General features: G+C 36.8%; 1 protein-coding gene across 3 annotated transcripts in view; it reads left to right on the top strand.

Annotated features, from left to right (window-relative positions):
- The window catches only part of ENPP3 (ectonucleotide pyrophosphatase/phosphodiesterase 3), a 94638-nt gene that overhangs the window by 64980 nt on the left and 6576 nt on the right, over positions 1 to 23082 (top strand). For all 3 annotated transcript variants that reach the window (XM_036871130.1, XM_036871132.1, XM_036871131.1), the window contains 8 exons: positions 4493 to 4556; positions 6556 to 6643; positions 7966 to 8144; positions 9873 to 9924; positions 11529 to 11683; positions 18244 to 18379; positions 20688 to 20765; positions 21498 to 21630. In XM_036871130.1, the coding sequence (XP_036727025.1) occupies positions 4493 to 4556; positions 6556 to 6643; positions 7966 to 8144; positions 9873 to 9924; positions 11529 to 11683; positions 18244 to 18379; positions 20688 to 20765; positions 21498 to 21630 (885 nt within the window). The remainder of the gene's footprint in view (positions 1 to 4492; positions 4557 to 6555; positions 6644 to 7965; positions 8145 to 9872; positions 9925 to 11528; positions 11684 to 18243; positions 18380 to 20687; positions 20766 to 21497; positions 21631 to 23082) is intronic.

Raw genomic sequence — 23082 nt, 5'->3', positions numbered from 1 at the left:
GAGATAACAGGAAAGCCAAGCAGTGCATCGCTAGGCCAGGGAGCGTGCAGTTTAACACGTGGCCACTAGATGACACTAGCCTTTCTTCTTGGAATTGGAGTTTCAGAGCCCTTTGGCTCAGTAGGCTGTCCTGTGGGTCAGGACAGCATTCTCTAAAAGAAGATTAAATTACGTGAGATAAATTAAGCTTTACTAACGTTAAATATATAAGATTTTTAGTAGTGTGTGTATGTCATATATAAATGTGAGTGAGTTCTCCAAATATTTACTGTTAAGGGTATGAGATCAAAGGAGTTAGGAGACCAATGGTACAAAATGAGAAGGTGCCCATCAGTTCAACAACATGGACTATGGGTTATAGAAGGAGAGCCCAGCCACCAGGATACCTCTGGGTTTCACACATTAATTCTCAGTCTCAAATTGTGAGCTTTGTACATTTACTAGCTAGCAGTCAGATGTAAATAGAGCAGCAGCCCCAGAGTTCAAGCCCCGGCTCCGCACCTAGTTTGTTGTGAGAACTTGCACAGATAAATATCTCAGGTCTTCATCTGTCTCATCTGTAACACAAGACGAACCTGGTTTTACTAATCTCTTGCTATTCATATACAACGTAAACTAACTTACATCAGAGGGAATGCTGACTACAGCCCCAATCAGAGCAACAGGAAGTCTCATCTGATTAAGTCCTGGGTGTATTCTATCTCCAGCCCTTAACACATGAGTCTCAGGCTACCTATTTTCTAAGTTAAAATACGTCATCTTTAGTTATAATGTTCAATATTTGATAACTAGATTCCCTGTTCAAAATTATAGCAAATTTCATCATTTAGTGTAATCTATTTTCCTCCTTCTCCTCCTTATTTTGCCCTTTATAAAATGTGTTAGATTTTACTAATTTGGGGAAACCCAATTATTTGAAACTAGTTGAAGTAATGTTAAAGTTCCCTTTTAGATAACATGAATAATAGCTTTTTATGTTATGATTGGAAACTGACAAACCATCGGTTTGTCCAGGCACGTTTCTGAGAAATGGAGATAGACACAGTCCCCACCCGAAGGATCTTCACCCAGGGAGGGAGGATGGCAACAGTTATAATCAGGTGTAACAACTGTTGCACTGGGATCAAGTACAAGGCACAAGGAAACAAAAAGAGTGATTTCACACCCCAGGTGCGAATGCCAGAGAATGTCAGAGAACGCTTCCTCGTGGGTGTGATTCCTGCTCTGGGTTTTGAAGGCTCAGGATGGGTTAGGCTAAATGCTGTCACATAAGTGGGTCTCCCTGTGCAGTTGTCTAGTCTGTGCATTGTACAGAGGCACTCAACCAAGGAGACGAGTGGGAGTGGGAATCTAACCCTTGTTCCGCTCACCAAGCCTGGACAGGCCGTGTCTGCAGAGGAGAAGGACCCCTTTTCCTTACTGGAAGGCACCCCTCTGCTTGCCACGCCTTGAGCACTGCCAGGCTGTGTCTTCTCAGAGGTGCTTCTTTCTCTGAATGCTCTGCTCAGAGCAGTGGAGCACCTTTTTTTTTTTTTAATTATTTTTTTATATTTATTTTTGGTTGCATTGGGTCTTCGTTGCTGCACTCTGGTTTTCTCTAGTTGTGGCGAGCGGGGGCTACTCTTCATTGCGATGCGCAAGCTTCTCATTGCAGTGGCTTCTCTTGTTGCGGAGCACGGGCTCTAGGCGCACGGGCTTCAGTAGTTGTGGCTTGCGGGCTCTAGAGTGCAGGCTCAGTAGTTGTGGCACACAGGCTCAGTAGCTGTGGCTCGCGGGCTCTAGAGTGCAGGCTCAGTAGTTATGGCGCACAGGTTTAGTTGCTCCGCGGCATGTGGGATCTTCCCAGACTAGGGCTTGAACCCGTGTCTCCTGCATTGGCAGGTGGATACTTAACCACTGCGCTACCAGGGAAGTCCCTTTTTTTTTTTCTTTTAAGTCAGTAGCAGCTCTGGGGCAAGGAAAGGTAGAAACAGAGGGTCAGGTTTCCAAGCAGAGGGACTAGATTCCATGAATTGCAAGTAGTTCCGTTTTGCTAGAGCACCTAGTGAATGAAGCTGCCTTCATTCAGGTCCTCCTGCATGAAGGACCTTATCTGTCAGGACTAAGGAGTGTGACTTTGTGAAAAGAGTAGGAGACCACTGGGAGATACAAGGTGGCTGGAGGTGAATATATTGGGATTTGCATTTCTGAGAGCTCACTCCAGCTGCCATATGGAGGAGGACGGTCAAGCAAGTGGCAGGGAGGCCAGTTAGAAAGATGTGTTGTGACCCAGTCTTCAGCGTGATGACAGCCCCAAGGGAGCTGTGGAGCTGTAGGGGATGGTAAAACTAGTCAGCACACTATTGGGAAAGTATGGTGAACTTATGCCTCAGATTTTCCAGGATAGTACCAGTTCATTATACTCTGTCTTCCATTTGTACTCATTAAAACATATGTTTCCATTTCCGGCAGGGACATATAGGGTTAAATACAATTAGGGGTGTGTGTATGTGTACGAGTTATGTGGGAAGATTTTGGAGTTCAGAGCCAGGATAACCAATTCAGGTCAGATCTAGCTTAGAATGGTGGCAGTAGAGGAAAGTGAGGGAAATGTGACAGGTACGACAGAGAAAGATAGGAGTTGGCAACTAACTGGGTATCAGGAGAGAAGGCTTGCTTATTGCCCATGTGTGTCATGTCCCAGCTGTGGCAGAGAAACGGGGCCTTAATTTTGACTTTATTAATTAAACATGGAGAAGATAAAAACGATTTGTTCCAAAAGATTTTAGATAGTACTTGGAAGTTGAGCTAAATTATGAAAGATAAAATCAACTCATCTTTTCCAAGTGCCAGCTTCCATTTTTCCATATGTAATTTCCAGAGCCAAATTAATGGTTGGAAAGCTTGAATGTGAGCAATTAGAAAAGCAGACTTCTAAAGTTTTCACTTGGAAAGCAATAAAAAATAGAAGTTTTTCTAACAATATTTTTATCTTTTGCTTCCAAATATGGTTTTGTAATACTAAAGTTTTCTAATGAAGATGGGTTAGGGGTTGGAAATATAAAAACAAACCAACAAAAACTAGATTTATCTGAAAACAGAAAGATAAATAAAGGATCAATTTTAGGAATTTTACCAATGGCTTAGTTCAAAAGACTTTTCCTTTCTTTCATTAATGAATACTCTAGTTCCCCACACAGAATTTAAAACTTAATTATCCTCAATCAAATAGCTCCAGTAATCTTGGGGAACCAAATATCTATGGAATAAGTATAAAAATATTTTTTAGAACAAGTTTTACCTCATACCAAGAATTTTATTGGCATTAACTAAGATGACATGAACTGACACCTTAGAGTAACTGAACTTAAACCCCCTATCAAAAGGACTACTCTTGCTTTCCCCATTCTAGGTGGTACTTAGTTTCTCCTTTCTTCCCTCTATTGGGTAGACTTGAGTGTGGCCTGGTGAATTTTGTGATTTATTTTTTATTTTGTGATTTATTTTTATTTTTTTATTTAAGCTGAGTGAGAATCAGTTATGAATTTTTTTAAAGTTGATTTTTTAAGACACTAAAGTCCTGCTCTCAATTAACGTTACAATGTAAAAAACAAAAACTGTGCGTGTGTGTGTGTGTGTGTGTGTGTGTATTTGCCCAGGGGTTGGGAGCTGGGGATTGGGGAAACAAATGAGAGAAAATTTTTAAGGCCAACACTTGGAAATATTAGTCTTTTTCCCTTTAGGGACCTAATTTGAACCAGTATAACATTATTGCTTTAAAAAAATCTAGGTTCCTTTATCACTATTTTGTTTTCAAGTATAAAAACTAACTACATATAAAATTGCTAATACTGCTCAATTCAAAGACTAAAATGTGGAAACGTAGGCAAAATACAAATGAATTAAATTTGAAAAGTCTTTCAAGTAATAGAACAACAACCTCTGGAAGAAAATCCCAAAAGTTAAAAATAAACTCTGACTTTACAGAATATACTGGCTTTTCCTTTCCAAGTATTATAATTAACTTGCCCTGAGTATTCTCTATTCATATTTTCATATTATTTCCCTAGACATCTCTGACATAAAATAGGAATTGATATTTTTTTCCCAGTTCCAAAGATTTATTTTTAAAGCACTGAAATGCTTAACATAATATATTAATCAAACTACTCTTAATCACACAGACATGGATGTGTAAAGGTACAGTAAGCCCAAAGACAAATTTTTTAAAAAATCCATGCCTTTGTATATCCTTCTCTTAATGTTTAAAAGTCAAATACTTTTGAATTCTATTTATAGATGCTGGAATTCTCCTTCCTTCTCTCCTACCACTCTCTTTGTTCCTCTGTGGCTCTGAATTTGAGCATGAAAATAAATATATTTATGCTGTTGTTGACAGAAAATTTTACTTATATAAAAGGAGAGGCTACATCAAAATCCATTAAAGCTCAGTTTGCAATAAGGTCTCATATCAATAGATTGATCAGAGTGTAATAATATTATTTCTTTATAGGACTAAAGCATTTTCCTGTGGAGGAGGCAACCATGGTTATAACAATGAGTTTAAGAGCATGGAGGTAACTTACTGCTTTTTTTTTTTAAAACAAATATTTATTGAGCACCTACTTTGTGACGGGCAATGTTCAGGACTCTTGAATACCTTTGTGAACAACACAGATAAAGACCCCTGCCCTCATGAAGTTTTTATTCTAACAGGTGGATATAGACAATTGGCATAACAAAGCAATGTATGGTTGGTACGTTAGGAGATAAGTGCTACGGGAAATAAAGAAAAAGTAAAGCAGAGTAGGTGGAAATTGGGGGTGTTTGGGGGTGACATGGGGGCAGAGTGCAACTTTAAATAAGATGGAGATGGTAAGATTCATTGAGATGACGGCTGAGCAGAGACTTGAAGAAGGTGCAAGAATTAACCTTTCAAGTATCCAGGGGACAGGTGTCCAAGGCAGAAGAAACAGCCAGTGTCAAGGGCCTAAGGTGGGAACGTGTCTGATATGTTGGAGGTGAGAGAACTTTCGTTAGGCTGTTAGGATATTAGACCATGGCTGCAGCTGATTGGAGAGGAAAGAGGGAGAGTTAGTTGGATATGTTAAATTCAAGATATTTATTAGACATGCAAGTGGAGATGTTACATATAGGCAATTAGAGAGTCTACCTAAAGGGATAAAAAAATTGAGTTTTGGGCATATAAATTATTTCGAAGATATGTGACTAGATAATATTCTCAGGGACTGAGCGTAGGTGGAGAAGAAAAGCAAGTACTGAGCCTTAAGCACTTTTCTTTGAAGAGATTGGGAGACAAAGAGTTACTAGCAAAGAGACCTGGGAGTAGAGCCAGTGAGGGAAGAAGAAAACCAGGAGAGTGTGCTGTCCTTGGAGCCCAGGGAGGAAACTATTTGAAGGAGCCCATGAGTAAAGTGTAGCCAATATTCCCCCCTAGGTAAAGCTTCATGATTTTGCAACCTGATTGTCTTACCTAGTTCCGTTTGTCACACACACACACACACACACACACACACACACACACACACACACACATGCCCCTTTCCAAAGAAAGAAAAATGTGTTAGGCTCTCTATGAATATACTACGTCTTAACATTGTCATGATGAATTATATCTCTTTGTAAATACTTGAGAAGTTTCTGGAGACAGCATCCTTCTCTATTAATTAGGGTACTATTTGATAATTGAGTTGATTACTACAAGAAAAACCTATGCCTCCAATTCTTTGCTGATTATGTTGGGAAAATATATATGTGTATATTTATATTCCTGTTGCCCGAAAAGAATTTTGCCTATCCGTGTTTGATACTGTTCTTCTAGATATTTAGAATCTAAAACAAATTAGATCTGTTATAAATAATATAATTAAGTTACCTTTAATTATTTAAACATAAATAAAAATATTTAGGTCTCTTCATCCCAAAAGTAAATGGGAGATGTCTTTGAGAAATCAGTGGGCAAGTATAAGGTGTACAAAAATATTTAATGCTTAGAAATGTCAACATTTTTTGTCATGTAGTAGTAACATATGTGAACAATGATAAGAAAGGAGTATAAAAAGAATATATGATGTTGTATGATGAATTTCTAATTTCTGTTGTCCAGATGTTGTAGAATTGTGCTGGCATCGGTTGTCCACTGTTGCGTGTATTCTCCTAGTCTGTTGACATAGGAGGTGCTATGGAAGCAGGTGGATTTAGAAGTAAACACAGTATGGATTATATTTGATTGGACTTGGTACAACATCTCAGGTGGAAATGTTGCAAAAATCATTTTCGAATCTGGAAAGCAACCAATATTTTACGATAACTATAAATGGAGTATTTAAAAATCATGAATCACTATATTGTACACCTGTAACTTATAATATTGTACAGCAAATGTACTTCAATAATAAAAAAAAATCATACTGTTAAAAAAAATCTGGAAAGGAATTCTTAAAGAGGCTTAAGATACAAATAGAAGAGCTGTTAGAAAAAGAAAATTGTGTCTCTTGCAACATCTGTTTTTGAGATTACATGGCATCTAGTAATAGGTGTACTATTACCGCCTAGGCTATCTTTCTGGCACATGGACCCAGTTTTAAACAGCAGACTGAAGTTGAACCATTTGACAATATTGAAGTCTATAACCTAATGTGCGGTAAGTATACCTATATAACTTCAACAATCATATGTGAATTGAGTTTTAAAAATATGAATTTTGAAGTTGGTGATAAATTGAATCCCAGAAGTAGATGCTCTGTCCTAAGGAGACGGCAAGTAGAAAAGATGAGGTAGAATTATTTACTATTCAGAATTAATTTAGCGGTAAATGTGAGTTCTTTTCGTTTTGTTTTGTTTTAGTAATGATAAACATTGGACCCTGGGAGACCAACTTTTCTGTTAGTTAGTTACTACATGAAAATTTAATTTAATAGAACTTAGATAAATAAAATTACACTTCCAACTTTTCAGAGCAGGGATAACACAGCAAAAAACAGAAGTATTTTCTTGTAATTACAGAGAGAAAGCTTCTGGAATAAAAGGATGGTAAAAAAGTCCTATTTGGATCGACACATTACACTCAATGTTAAAAAACCGTAAAGAATTAGAGTTTTGGGGAATCTAACCTACCTTCCTGCCTATGTGCTCACCTCAGACCACACATCATTTAGCTAGGCAAGGCAATGAATTGAGTTGCAATTTCACCTTTAGCTATAGGAATCTGGGAACATAAGTAGCTCACAGTTGTCACTCTTAATCTTGCCACTGGCCTGTAGTAACTGAATGTAACTTAGAGACCAAAGAGTATCCACTTAAAAATAATGTGTTGTAGCATTAACTTAAATTCTTTGTTCCCAAGGCTGAGTTTGTGGTCAGGGCTACTGGCCCTTTCCAGGAAAAGTTTAAAAAGAACTAGTTAGGATTGCAGTTCTAGGAGAGATCTCTTTGGTAGTCCTCAGCAGGAGCCACTTACAAGGCTATGTTTGTGCAATATTTGTATGTTCTGTTTTTATAGGAAAAACTATAAAAAGTTCTCTAAATTTTAAGCAAAATTCACTAGTTTAATACTTTAAAAGTATCTGTACTTATTTTCCTATAATTAAATAAATATACTACAAGTAAGATTGTAAATTATCTAAGTTCTTTAAACTTGTTTTTACTAAAAGTATAGCTTTTTTAATGCTAGAAAACCATGACATGCTTAAGGCACAAAGTGATCATTTAAGCAAAGATGCTTTTCTCTGGAGGAACAGAAACAGTTCATAAACATTCCTGTGGCTCATTTACAGCAACTGTTCCTATTTTCTAGAAAGACTAGGTATGGAAGTTGGGAGGGGAGGGGGAAGCTGCTAAACTGAATGGTGTATGCAGCAGAATTTATTAAAGGAAGTGAACACTAAGTGTTTGTTTTCTCCCATCTTCGGCATAGATGTTGTTGCCTTCTAATTTAAAACTACTCTGAATTTAATTTTTAAACAGATCTTCTACACATTCAACCAGCACCAAACAATGGTACCCATGGTAGTTTAAACTATCTTCTGAAGGTGCCTTTTTATGAACCATCTCATGCAGAGGAAGTGTCAAAGCTTTCTGTTTGTGGCTTTACTGTTCCATTGCCCACAGATACTCTAGGATGTTCATGCCCCGGGCTACAAAATGTAAGTAATAACTTCATGTATCCATAAGAATGTAAAGGGGCAAACTCATCTATAACCAGAGTAGCTAACAACCAGGTTTGTGTCCTAGCTCAGATATTTACTAAGAGAATATGTGGTTTCTCTGAACCTTATCTGGAAATGAGAGGAACATTGTAAGATTAAGTATGTGAATATGTTTTGTAAACTGGAAAGCACTATTTGGCAATTGTTAACCCATGGTGAGCTAACTGTCCTTAATCGTTCAAAACAGTGGAATCCTGGGGCTCTCTTTGATTTCCCTCATAAACCATCTCTCTTACAGCTTAAGAATCAGATGGTCATACTCGGTTATTTCAGAGCAGAAATAGCTGGCGGGGGCAGGGACTGAGATGGGGCATCTGACACACCCACTAGGGTAGGTGCTTCGGAGGCTGCTCAGCAGGAAGCCTAGCATCTAAAGTGGGAGGTATCCTTTTGGGTAGTAGTGAAGAACCCTTTGATCAGAGGACGCTTGGAGGCTGGCTGACAAACAGTCGGCATTGGGAAGGTCTCTTTAGTGGATCAGATGCCCAGCTGAGTTCAGGAGCAGGATTTCAGATCCCAGGAGACTCTCAACCAGGTGAGATTCCAGCGCTAAGAGGGGTCTCCCAAAGGCAAGCAATCAGAACAGGAGCTCAGAATGCAAGGACCAAGCCCCGCTGTGAGAATTAAAGCACATGGGTGGGGCTGGGATATCGGAATGGAATTGGAGCCCACTATCCGTAGTCCATCAAGCTAAAACTAATGTCAAGGTACATTTGATGCCAAGTTCCAAGGGTGGTTGTAAAGCTAAATAAACACCAGCTGCCTCAGGTAAGAATTGTTTCTTAGAGCCAGGGGACATGGAAGACTTTCCATTCTCTGATCCTCAAAATAACATCATTTCACAGAAATAAATGCATAAGTAAATTACCAACCAAAAAAGATTTAAAGGGGCAAAAGTCTAAACTTCCCAGTAAAAATCAAATCCATCCTGAAGATCAGAGTAAAGGTGTGGGTTTCCTACTGCTCCAGATAACCTCAATGGAACCACTATTTAAAGTAATAATAATAAATATTACAAAGTGGGTGTTTTCTTCCCCACTTTAGAGATAAGGAGGGCTCCGAAAAGTTAGGTAAATTGTCCAATGTCACAGAAGCTTGGTCTATGTGACTGAAAACCCCAAGTTCTTCTCTGTAAGGAAGGTCGCTTCCTGCTCAGAGTGTGGTCCTAGGATCAGCATCTGCATCAATTGCAAGCTCGTTGGAGATCCAGAATCTCAGGCCCCAGTAAGCTTGGGCTTACACTGAATCAGAATGTACGTTTTAGCAAGACTCTCAAGGGAGTTGCGTGTGTGTGTGTGTGTGTGTGTGTGTGTGTGTGTGTGTGTGTATATATATATATATATATATATATATTAAAGCTTCAAAAACCCAGGGATGTTGTCATCCAAGCTTAGTAGTTGATTCCAGCTATGGTCAGAATGATATGCCCCATTATCAATTACATCTTTGCATACTCCCACACAAAAAAATGTATTCCTGGCAGTAGCAATGTCTCTATATTTCTGAGTTAGTGGCAGAACTGGAATTTAAACTCAAGTTAGTCTGGCTTTTTTGTTCCATAGTAAAACGTTCATGTGACTACTGCAGAAATAATCTCGATCACCTTTTAAAACATGTGTTGTTACTATGATTCACTTTCTCCCCATCTCCCACGTTATCTTGCAGAATGCTGACCTTGAACGCGTGAATCAAATGCTAAATCTCACCCAAGGTGAAAGTAAGTCAATAGAAAGCGTGTTAAGTCTTCGATGTTTAGACCTAACAAAATACCATATTGCCTTTTGAAGGTTCTCCAAAATAAGCTTACAGGTCCTTTTGAACATAAAGATTTTCTTGCCAATATACAAGAGGGAAAAATACCCCAGATCTAATAACAACAGTAGCAGCATGGAATAGTTATGATGGTCCCAAGCACACAACAATTCCTTGAAATGGTGGTGCGTTGTCTACAGTTCCCTATTCACTTTTTTAGATGTGAAGAGACAAACTGCTTGGGTTTAAGTCCTCTGTCTACTGTTTCCCCTCTGTGTAACCTGGGCCAAATTACTTAACCTCTCTGTGGCTCAGTCTCTTCATTTATAATAATGGTACTCACCTCACGTAATTGAAAAGATTAAAAGAGTTAATCCATGATATGTACACACTGCTATATTTAAAATAGATAACCAACAAGAACCTACTGTATAGCACAGGAAATGCTACTCAGTATTCTGTAATAACCTAAATGGGAAAAGAATTTGAAAAAGAATAGATACATGAATATATGTATAACTGAATCACTTTGCTGTACACCTGAAACTAACACAACATTGTTAATCAACTATGCTCTGACATGAAATAAAAATTTTAAAAAAAGAGCTAACCCATGGAAAGAATGTAGAACAGTGTCTGCCCTGGAGTAATATTATTATTACCTGTTATCCCTTTTATTTTTTTACTTTAAAAAATTTTTAACTGAAGTATAATTGACGTATAACATTATATTAATTTCAAGTGTACAATATAATGATTCAATATTTGTATATATTGCAAAATGACCACCACAATAAGTCTAGTTAATATCTGTCCCCATACATAGTTATAAAATTTTTTTTTTCTTGTGATGAGGATTTTTAAGATTTACTCTCTTAGTGACTTTCAAATGTGCAATACTGTGTTATTAACTACAATCAACCTGTTATCTTTCAAGTATTCTTGTATTGAACTCTCTAGGCCTGTTTCATCATTGTAAAATGGAAATACCTACTTTTAGAGTTGTTAGGAAGACTAAATGAGTTAACATATGTGTGTACTTAGAATGATGCCTGGCACACAGTAAGAGTTCAGTAAATACGTCGGCTGTTTTGACAATCTTCTTATAATCTACTGAGTGTTATTCCATGGCATGAATACCCTGCACGTTTTTTAACCATCAGTAATTGGTGGAATTTAGACTAATGGCAGACAATTAAAAATGAATAAATACAGTAGGCATACTTTTAATAAAATTCCAATTTCTTTCCTAGGACAATTACTAAAGTAAGTCATCTTTGTTATAAAGTATGTGCTTTTGATTTTAAGGTTTTATCTCTTCGGATATGTCTTGTGAACTGTTAGCTGTTTAGCTAAATAATTTATCTAAGCCTTAGTTTTATAATTTTTAGAATGCAATAATAACACCTACCTCATAGGGTTGTTGTAAGACTTTAAAGAGGTTAAATATGTAAAATAGTTATCAGAGTACCTGGAAAATAATAATCCATCAGAGATGGGTAGTTACTATACATAGAAACATTTGCTAATTTTCACAAACATTTTTATTTTATGTTATTTTTATTTTAGTAACAACAACAAAGAAACTAAACTTGCCATTTGGAAGGCCCAGGGTTATACAGAAGAACAAGGAACACTGTCTTCTTTATCACAGGGAATATATCAGTGGATTTGACAAAACTAGCAGGATGCCCCTTTGGAGTTCATATACAGTCCCTAAACCGGTAAGTTCCTGTGTCCATTGATTCACGCAGGCTGGAAAGAAATTGTAGTTCTTTACTATACTAAAAGTTGAATTTTGATTTGCAGTAGAGATCCCAAAGGGAGCTCAACGGGCCTGTGGCTTGTATTGATAAGACAATGTCCCAGGTTTTACTTACAAGTACTTGTAGGTGCTACATGGGTGCAAAAGAGGAATACATTGTGTTTTGCCTGGAGAAAGCAGAGTGTTTACAGGCCAACTGGCTAATTGGTATGGCAGATAGAAAAAAAGATTTCAAAGAGAAGCAACAGGAAGTACAGAGGCACACATTTCATTTGGTATTTCCCAAGTATATGGTGGGTGCACCTAAAAGGTGATGGTAACTAAGTTATAAAGGGTTTTGTTATTTATTTGATTACTTTAAAACACTATACTATCTGCTGTGTACCGTGGTAGGCACAGTAAACACAATGTGAATAAGAGGTAATCCTTCCCTAAAGGATCTAGCACTCTAAGAAGCCAGGCTAGCCTTACATGTATAGGTGTCCTATGTTACAGGTCTCTGCAGATTGAGGTTGAGAATCCAATTGTTTAAATCCTCTTACCTCTTTCACTATCTGGCAAACTCCTTTTCAATTAATGTCACCGGGACAATTGGCTACCATAAGAAAAAGAAATATTCGATCCCTACTTCACACTACATACAAAATTAAATTGATGGTGAATTTATAGACCTAAATGTGAACAGCAAATCCATATTTTCCTTTGTGTATATCTTTATGACCCCAGGATAGGGAAGGATTTCTTAGGACACAGAACAACAACAAAAACAAAAATTACATAGAGGAAATTGATTAATTTACTACATTAACATTAATGTGTGACAAAAAAAATGAAGTTATGGGTGGGACAATATATTTGCACTGCATATGAGAAACAAGGGATGAGTATACAGAATACTAATTAGGATCCAGAATGGCTAGTAAATTTCTACCAATAAACAAGAGAATGGCAAGCATCTTAGTTAATAAATGGGCAAAGGATATGAACCAAACAATTGAAACTTATTAGCAATCAGGGAAATGTAAATTAAAGCAAAAATCAAAGTCTGCCAAAAATCAGCCCAAACATTCCTTCATGGCAGGAATTTTTTTTTTTTTTAACATCTTTATTGGAGTATAATTGCTTTACAATGGTGTGTTAGTTTCTGCTTTATAACAAAGTGAATCAGTTATACATATGCATATGTTCCCATATCTCTTCCCTCTTGCGTCTCCCTCCCTCCCACCCTCCCTATCCCACCCCTCTAGGTGGTCACAAACCACCGAGCTGAATGGTTTTATTTAATGTATTCCCCAGCACAATACCGCTGCCCAGTAAATGGTTATTGAGTGAATGCATTAGATAAATTAATCCCAACCATTATTTTTAAAGAACTAAAGATGAAGCAGTACTTCCAACCAGAAGGGTAAATAAATATTCAGGAAGCTGTTTTTGTAGAGAAAATCTTAGTATTTTAGATACAAAGATTCTGATGACAAACCCCTACCTATTACTGTTCTTGTTAAGGGTACAGATCTTCCATCTCTTTTTATGGAAAGGAAATGATTGGTTGTATCTAGTTTATTTACTCTTCTTGTTCCAATTCAAGATTTCTGGAATAAGCATATTTTCCCACTACTAATTATGGCTTTATGTGTTCTGAAAGTCAACTCTCCCGCTGACAATGGTTTAATTGTGGTCAGTGGTAGGAGAGCACTAATGTTGTTTTCCAATGTGGGCAAATATTTTACAAAGTTACCTGAGTTCATATGTATGGTTAACGGCAACATCACTTTCTTAATATGCACAGTGTTCCGTTGTCTGTGATTTTCTTCAACATGCTATGAAGCATACTATGAAACAATAATATGAAGTTATTTATTCCTTAAAATAATTTCTATTTTGTTTTTGATTTTGAGAGGGGCAGTATATTCAAGGCCAGTTTTATTATTCTATTCTCTATTTTGAAAAGTCCAGGTACCAGGGATTCTGTGGAGTTAAGGGGAATGTTTATGTTTTTAATACTTTCCCCTGCTGTCTTGCATTCCTGAATTTATATGAGCTTTAGCGGAAACCAAAGGCAGAGAGATTTCAAGTGGGCTCAGACTAAGAGTTTAGTACAATTCTTTTTTTGTTATTGTTTTAAAACTAGCTTCTTTGTTACCCAAAGTTCCTGTCCTTTCACAGATCCCACAGAACCACTTGTGTATTTCTCTGTCCATGTGAGAGGATGGAATTCTAGCAATTTTCTGCTTTCTAATTCAGAAATTACTCTGTTAGTATGTCGTGGTTCAAGAAAATTACATACAAGGATGTTTTGAGATTCACATAGAAATGTTGTAAATCAGCTCTGTGTTTGAAAAATCAGACTTTAAATAAGCACTTTTTGGAGCATGGACCCAATTGGCTTGTGTCTTTAAGTTTTACGGAACTTTTGTTTTTCTGTGGTTTTGGTGGGTTTTCTAATTGTTGTTGTTGTTATTATCTCAGAAGAGTTTGGGGGAAGTAGTTGTGATTTGAAATCACGGTCCTACAGCAATTGCTTCAAAACCATTAAGGTTGATCAGACTGTATAACGGTTTTGCTTCTGGCCCTCCTCAGTAGGAAGATGAGAATTGTTTTTTCTGTTGCTAGGTGGAAAATTAAAAATAATACCAAGAATTACAATTATTTAGCATATCTAATTCAGAAATTGAGTATGAAGTCGAAGGGCTTTTTCAGAGAAGAAAATCTAGTACACTTTGAAAAATCTCTCCCTCTCTCTCTATATATACATATGTATATATTGCCCATAACTAAATTTTCACAAAGTCTTTTTTGTTTCTAAAGCTTGTTAGCACTGATATTGTAAATTATGACCCAAACGTGTTTTCTGAGTCTTTAAAAACTAGGGACATTATTGTGTATTGCAAAAGTTTTTTTTTGTTTTTTGAACTATAATAAATATTTTTCCCTATAGAAAAAAATCACGACCAGAAAAATAATTTAAACGTGTGTATAATTATTATCCTTACCGTAAGGCAAGATCACAATTATCCAATCTTCAAATAAATACGTTTTAGCTTTGACATTCAGTCTACAGATAAGGAGAGTCTATATAACTTCAATAAAAATAGTTTTATCCCTTGTTTAAGTTCTATTTTGTCTCCATGCCAGACTAGAAATGAAAGTATCCCACTTTCCTGTCTGTGCTTATCATCTACTTCCCTTGAAGAATTTTGAGAGCTAGAGTTCAGATTTCATCTGAGTGTCTGAATTCTATTTATTGTTTTCCTGACTTTCTATCCCCTGGCTTAAAAAACTCTAAGGAACTCTGAACAGATGGAAGGATGAAACTATTTGTGTGTGTGTGTGTGTGTGTGTTTGTCTGTGTCTGTGTGTGTCTGTGCGTGTATCTGTGTCTGTAGGGGAGTAGTGGGGTCGTAAGGTGGTAGTTCACTATGCCTTTTCTCAAGAGCCCAAGATTCAGAAATGATGTGACTAGACCTCCCCTCCATCCTTCTAGAGAGCTGCCTACTGCCTGATCTCACCTTTATAAAGGAGGCCATACCCTGTCTTTCCCAGTCTTGATGTCCTTATATTTGGGGGTTCAAGTTTGAAAAATAAGAAACACATCTAAGATTTTCAGTTAGCAGAAAACGTGTAGCTTTTTTTTAGTACTTTCTGACTAAAGCCATCCTGGTCCTTTTCTCCCAACCCAAAGTCTATGCCATTTTGAGAAAACAGTAAACATTTTGCCCAACTGAATTGTTTGAGCACAACTTCCATAGCTGCAGGCTCATTAAAATTACAATAAACTTCCCTCCTTAAGATTTTTATAATTTTAACTATTGAATATAGGCATTTCACTTTCCTTATATTATGGAAAATGCATCAATGGCTACATTCATGTATTATATATTTCTTCAAGTAAAATGGTGTGTGGTAGGAAACATCAACTCACAATATTCTGGGTGTCTATAGGGCTGACTGGGTCAGCTGTCAATCTCCCTAGTTCTCCCACTTTGCATCGTCTCTATGTGCCCCTTTACACCAAGTGAAGAAACCTGGTCATTCAGAATTGTTCACTATCTGTTTTTGAAAGAATATAAACAAATGTTTTTAGCTTTCTAGTATCTGCACCAGAAGGAGAATGAAATAAATGGTGGGAGTGGATACACTGCATCTAATACTAATATCTTCATATTTCTTGGTCTACTCCTTGTTTTGGTGACTATATCACTGAGGAGCTTCCTAAGAAAGGAAGAAGAGAAGATACATATTTGAGACTTTGTGCATCTCAAAATGTCTTTATTCTATCTATATGCTTAATTGATGGCTTAGCTTTAGAATTTTAGAAACAGTTTTTCTTCAAAATTAATAGGACATTAGACTTCTAATGTGTTTATATGTGCCTTCCCTTTTTCCATCTCTTGTCTTTAATTCACTTTTTGAGAAATATCTGCAATTTCATCTTCCAGAGCTTATTGAAAATTTTATTTCTGCTGTCATATTTTTTTTTTTTTTTGCTGTCATATTTTTAAATCCCAAGAGCTCTTTCTGTTATCTCTTTCCTTTTTAAATGCTTTCTGCTCTTTCTCTATGGATGCCATACATACTCTCATCTCTCTGAGAAGTGAGTTTTCTTCTGCTGTCTGTATTGTCTCTTTTTCTTCTTCGTTCCTCTCCCCAACCCCAATGCATATCTGGTGGTCCTTGGCTGTCAGCTCATATTTTAAGGGCAAGGCCCTAAGCTACAGGGCTGAGTTTGCCAGCTGATAGGCTTCATTATATGTTAATCAGGAGGAGAACCAGACATTTTGTTGGGGACTCCCAATTGTATCTCGTTTTCTTTTCAGGCTGGTTTGTTTTTCAAAGAAAGGACACTTCTCATGTGAACCAACATACACGGGGGTGATGAGACTGGAGGGAATCTTACCATTCAGTACATAGATTTTAAAATTTAATTCCATTGCTTTCATCTGCTTTCCAGGGTGCCTTGTGTCCTTTAGTCTGGTTGTCTCTTTGGATCAACCTCCCCAGTGAGTAAAGCCTCTGTCTGGCCTCTTTTACAGACTTTCAGCCTATCCTCTTCTTTCCAACTTTACATACATCCCCTGTCTTTAGGAGACTCCAAATTCTACACTTCTGGTGTTCTACAGAAGGAATCAGTTTCTTTGGGCTTTTCCCAACCAGAGGCTCTTTGTTATCAGTGTTTACTGGTTTACCAAGTCAAGGTTACAGTAGTAAACAGATATGCTTATCTGACTTCCAGTTTCTGAAAATTTCTTATCATCTCTTATGTGTCTTCATCATTACTGTTCTTTTAATGGGATTTCAGAGGGGAGCAGAGATAAATGTTTGTGTACAATCAAGTTGAGAAATTTACGCCACTGCTGTATAGTGTTTTCCAACCGGTGTGTTGCCGCATGTTAGGGGTACATCCTCTGCTTGTGTTTCCCCTCATCTTCATCTCCCTCCTGTCCTATATCTCATCATGGGGCTCTCCTGCCTATGAATGTAGCACACAGTGTATGTTGCCTTTTCCTTTGTGAATTGATCTTGTACATTTTATTTATTTATTTTTCCACAGCTTTATTGAGATATAACTGACATATAACATTGTGTAAGTTTACAACGTGTACAATGTGATGATTTGATATATGCATATATTATAAAATAATTACCACATATGTTTTAGACACCATAGCTAATTTTTGCTTTTAGCACAATATAGTGAATAGAGGAAGAACATTCTAATTTAATTTAAACTTCTTTTTTATAAATTATAAAATAATTTTTTAAGAAATATATATGTTGTGGGCAGTAGAGGGCATATAAATCAAAATTTCTGAAAAAATTAAATGAATAGCAAAATGTTTACATACTCATAATTATATGCTCATCAAAATATGATTATGTAATACTGTATTACCTTAAGTACTTAGGCAGTGCATTTATAGATGCCTGCTAGTAAATGAATTATCATATTAGTCTTTAAAGTTGCAAAGAAAATTATAAAACATATATTCCTATATTTCAAGATGAATAAAGCATAGCTACAAATTTATTAAAGTCCCCAAATAAGTAAATTTATACAGCTTCTTTGAGTTAATCTTAGGTTAATTAGAAGTTCTTGCTCAACTGAAGAATATTATCCTTAAGTCATATCTGTATTTTAAAAATAGTTTATATTTTATTTTCAATTTTTATTTGCAAGCACAGTATATATCACCACCTAAAGTTAGATCCTGAAATGGATTTGGGTTTTTAGCAGTAGCTCCCATTATCCCTCTGCACTCAATTCAGGTTTTAACCTGCAAATATTCCTTTCCAAGGTGTATTTGACTTGCCCTTCCCGTGTCCCTAACCAGAAGGGAACCACAGAAGAAAACATTGCTGAAGACATCCATTTCCATTGCTTGCGTAGACCTGATTCACTAAGAAAATAAGAAAAGGTTAAATGAAAAACATTCTAGGGAAGTTACAAACCGAGTAAGGCGATGGGTGAGCCACAATGTGGGCGTCATTTTTTTTTTTTTCTTTTCTCTCTTTCAACAGGGAGACACATCGCCTCTTCCTCCCACTGTCCCAGACTGTCTGCGGGCTGATGTCAGGGTTGCTCCTTCTGAGAGCCAAAATTTTTCCTTCTGTTTAGCAGACAAGAATATCACCCACGGCTTCCTCTATCCTCCTGGTTTGTATAACTCTTTTTTAGAGCAGCAGCTTAGAAAGCCCTCATCAGCTGGATGTGGGCATGTGCCCTAAACATATGCTCCCCACCAAAACTACCTGCTTGGGCTAAACTAGCTGCCCAGGAGGCTTCCAGTGGTTGTGGGCTGGCCTGGAGCAGTGCAACAGCTATAATAAAGACTAATAAATTTTGCACTGGGAACCACATATCAGCTTTAATCTGGCCCAGATGTTCAGAGAGTTCGGCAGGTTTAAGTTTAATTTTAAAACTGAAGATTCTTTGGAGAGGGACACAAGCGTCTAAAAAAACTTTTTTTTTTCTTTTCTTTTTTTTTTTTTCTGGTGACTGGCCAAGCTAAGGCTTGCCTTGAGAATGCAGCTGTGCCTGTGAAGACAAATCAGGCTGGAATTTGGGCCTCTCGCTCAGGCTGTATATCCAACAGCTTTATGTGGATTAAGCAGCTGAATGAACTTGAAATATTTTTTCAGAAAGCTTCTCTCTTGGGAACATGCAAAAGCCAATGTGATTTTTCTAAAACCCAAATCTCTTCTCTGTTCAGCAGGGATTGTCATTTCCTTGATTTACTCATGAGATTTTCAACAATTTCAGCTTCTGAGAATGGGTTTTCTCCAGATATTTGGCTTCATTTTTCTGGAAGCCATGACCAAAGAGGTCAATTTAGAGATTTATAATTTGGAGGTTCTGAGATTTATAGTGGGAAAAAAAGGCCTAGTGAAAGCAAGTAGCACATCAATGTAAAATTCCTGACAGAGAATTAGGATAATAAACTGATATATCTTGTTACAATATCTAGAGACAATTAGAGCGCCACCAAATTTATGTAAACCCTAGGATAAACCTTAAATAGTTGCAACATTTTATTAATAAAAAATTTTAAATTGGCATTATAAAATTGTATCTGTTAAGCCCTAAGATATTGGTTGATTTATAAATGTTTGTCTTGACAAGGAAATGAAATGAAAAACTAAACAGCTTGTCTCAAAAAATATTAAGGATTGAACAAAACCACCTTCTAACTCTCCATTACAAATTGTTAGCATTTCCATTATAAGCAAATTCATATGTTTCCTGAAAAGAAGATAATGTTATGTTCATTGACTTTACAACTTTCAAAGTTTAGTTTAAAAAAGTAGAAAAGGCTTGTAGAGGATCTGGGGACGGTGAGCAGCTGTGAAGTCTTAAAGAAAAAAGCAAAAAAAATCTTGCTTCTCCTTGCCTTTTGCTTCCCATGCATTGGCCTTTCATTTGAGTATTAGTTAAGGTAGCCAAGGGTAGTTTAAATATAAAAAACATTATAATAAACAGTCATAGGCGTGCAGCAGTTTAAATCCTCACAATATTTCAGTGAGAGAGATGACATGAGACAAATGAAGTACAGAGGGACATAGCGCTTTGCCCAAGTGGGTCAGCTGGTGGGCAGTGGAGCTGGGATTCGAACCCGGGCGGTCTGGTTCCAGCGCATACAGGCTCAGCACACGCTCCTCTAGATGGCAAGCCCATGTGTCTTCAAAGCCAACCATTGACGGTGCTGTCAGCAATCGTCACTGAGTTAAAACCCACTTTCTCAAGAAAATTTTACTTTGGAAGTGTTATTTATCATAGCATTATTATTTTATGTATATTCAATAACAATGCTTTCCTATCAGTATTATATTTGTCTTCTAGAGACTGCTGTAACAAATTACCCAGAAACTTGGTGGCTTAAAACAACAGAGGTTTATTCTCTCAAAGTTCTAGAGGCCAGAAGTCTGAAATCAGGGTGTTGACAGGGCCAAGCTCCCTTTGCAAGAGAGAATCTAGGGTAGAATCCTTCTTTACCTCTTCCAGCATCTGGGGGCTCCAGGTGTTGCTTGGCTTGTAGCTGCATCACTCCAATCTCTGCCTCCATCTTCACATAGCTTTCTCCCCTGAGTCTCTCCTCTTCTCAATCCTCCTCCTCCTTATAGGGACACCAGTCACTGGATTTAGAACCCACCCTAAATCCAGGATAATCTCATCTTGAACTTTTAATGACATCTGCAAAGACACTATTTTCCTACCTATCACATTCAGAGGTAATGGGGGGTTAGGACATGGACCTATCTTCTTGAGGGTCACCAGCCCACTATAGGTATCAATCAAATGCATAAAACTGCCTGCATTATTGATGACTTCCACTGGAGAGTGCTTTGTATCTCTGTGTTTTGTGTGTTAATAAATTTACATTGGTATGTAATACTAATGGGCCTATTATGTAGAATGTCATACTTTCTCTTATAGCTAGATTTAATAAAATTCATTTGTTTTGCAGCAAACAATAGAACTTCTGATAGTCAATATGATGCTTTAATTACAAGTAATTTGGTCCCTATGTATGAAGCATTCAAAAGTAAGTATATACTTAGATTATTAATTTTAAAATACCCAAGTGACTCCTTGAACTTCTAAACTAAACACATCTTTTATTGCAATTTGTTCCTGTTACCAGTCATTTTGTTCTAATTTTTTGTTTTGGCCGCACCTTGTGGCATGCGGGATATTAGTTCCCCGACCAGGGATTGGACCCGCGCCCCCTGCAGTGGAAGCATGGAGTCTTAACCACTGGACTGCCAGGGAAGTCCCTGTTCTAATGTTTTAAATATTGAAACAGGAAGGATGTCTAATGTAAATTCTTTCCAACTTACTTCAACTTTGGGTGACTTGTTGCTAGAATTTTGATAATTTTTTAATCCTAATTTTAGAGCTAACCACAAAAGAAAATTTTACTGATACTCACCATAAGTAAATGAAAAGTGTTTGTCCTTAGAGTCACAATTAATAAGGCAGTATGTGTGTTCTGACCATTTTTTAATACAGTCCCCAAAGCAGCTCAGCCCTAGGGAAGCATTTGGAGACATATTTAACTGTCATTCCGAGACTGTAACTACATCAACAACAAAAAGCTATCATGAATGTGGCTGTTTATTTTTGTCGCATGGGTTATTTTGCAGTATTACTCAATGACCACTGACAAGTATTAAAGCAGAATTGGATGCTATTTAAATGGACCTGTTTATAATAGAAAATATTTCCATGTTCAATAGAGGCAGACATTTTTAACGCTTTATTCTTTTATTTTTAGCAATGTGGAATTACTTCCATAGTGTTCTTCTTGTAAAACATGCCATGGAAAGAAATGGAGTGAATGTGGTTAGTGGACCAATATTTGATTATAATTACGATGGTCATTTTGATGCTCCAGATGAAATTACAGAGTAAGTAATTTGAAACCAAATGGACTTTTGATTTGGCAGTAGGGTATCATAAGGGGAAACCTCAATATTTAAAATTAAAGCTCAGTATTCTAAACATTACATAACATATTTATATAGAGATGCAATTGTTGACTATTTTCAACTAGTCTATCTAAATATTTAGCAAAAATTTTCTATGGCAAAGATTTAAACTAATAGGCAAAGAAAAAAATGTCCAGGAATAGTTTAGCAAAATTTTTATTTGGAAAATTTCTAAACTAATGTGAAAGGGAAAACGTGGTTTTGTCAAGGTTAAGGAGGTAGGGAAGACTCACTGTGCTATCAGTAAATAGAGAACCAGTTCAGCAATAAATAAAAAAAATCAAGAAGTGACTATTCAAAATACTTCCCAATATTTTGGATAGTGGATGATTCATAAAACTATCTCCCAGGAGATAGTGTAGGCTTCCTATAGAAAACTAGTCCTACTAAACTGTACATCTTTGTACTAAACCTGGTCATACATGTTGCTAAGAATTACTTTTGAACCCAGCACACAGGAATAGAGAGTTTTAGAAGTGTCATCCATGATTTCTCTTTATTATCAAAATGGGCAGTACTAAACTATTGTACTGTCTAAGCCTAGATTATGTAAAGCAATGATTTCTACTTATACCTTCTGATAAGATAACATTCATGATCACTGTGTGTGGCCTTAAATTTTGTTTGCCTTGTCCTTATTTCAATGTTTATTGATCCTGTCTTTCACCATTTAATAATCCTAGCAAACAATTTGATAGCACTTTACTCCATGCTAGGTATGCTTCTAAGAATTTACAGATACTTCATTTAATCTGAAAAACATCCACATGTTAGATTCCATTAGTTCCCATTTAGGAAAGGAAACTGAGGCACAGAGAGGTTAACTAACTTGTCTAAGTTCCAAAACTAAGTAGTAAAGCCAGAACCCAGACAGTCTAGCTCTGATTCTAAATCACAGTAATACATTACTACTTCTACCAGTTCATTTTCCTTTTAGTGGACTCATACTAATAGCTTACCTTTATTTTGCACTTGAAACTTTTAAAAGCACTTTCACGTTTGTTATCTGAGACTAAAGGACTGTCATATCAGTTGTATGGATTTGTCCCCGTCTATGCTGCGAAGTTGGTAGCATAGGAAAACCTCCATGTTAAAGTTGAGGAAACCTAGAAAGTCTTAGACTATTAGAGGATTAGTACACATCCAAACGTCTAGTAGAAGTGCGCAGCTAGAGTTGAAATCCCAGCTCCTTCATTTCCAGCCCCTGCTCTATTAGGAAACGTTACTGTGATGTATAAGTCAACAAAGCTGAGAGGCAGAATACCTTGCTCTGCTTTTCATTGTATGTTAATACTTTCCCATGATGTTAAAATGACCAGGCTTGGACTTCTATAAATCTTGATTCAGGCTCATTAAGGTTTAAAAATGTGT

This window comes from Balaenoptera musculus, chromosome 12 (assembly GCF_009873245.2).
Source record: "Balaenoptera musculus isolate JJ_BM4_2016_0621 chromosome 12, mBalMus1.pri.v3, whole genome shotgun sequence".
Classification (NCBI taxonomy): Eukaryota; Metazoa; Chordata; class Mammalia; order Artiodactyla; family Balaenopteridae; genus Balaenoptera; species Balaenoptera musculus.
Note: the sequence above shows the minus strand (reverse complement) of the source record. Positions and strands in the feature narration are given on the sequence as shown.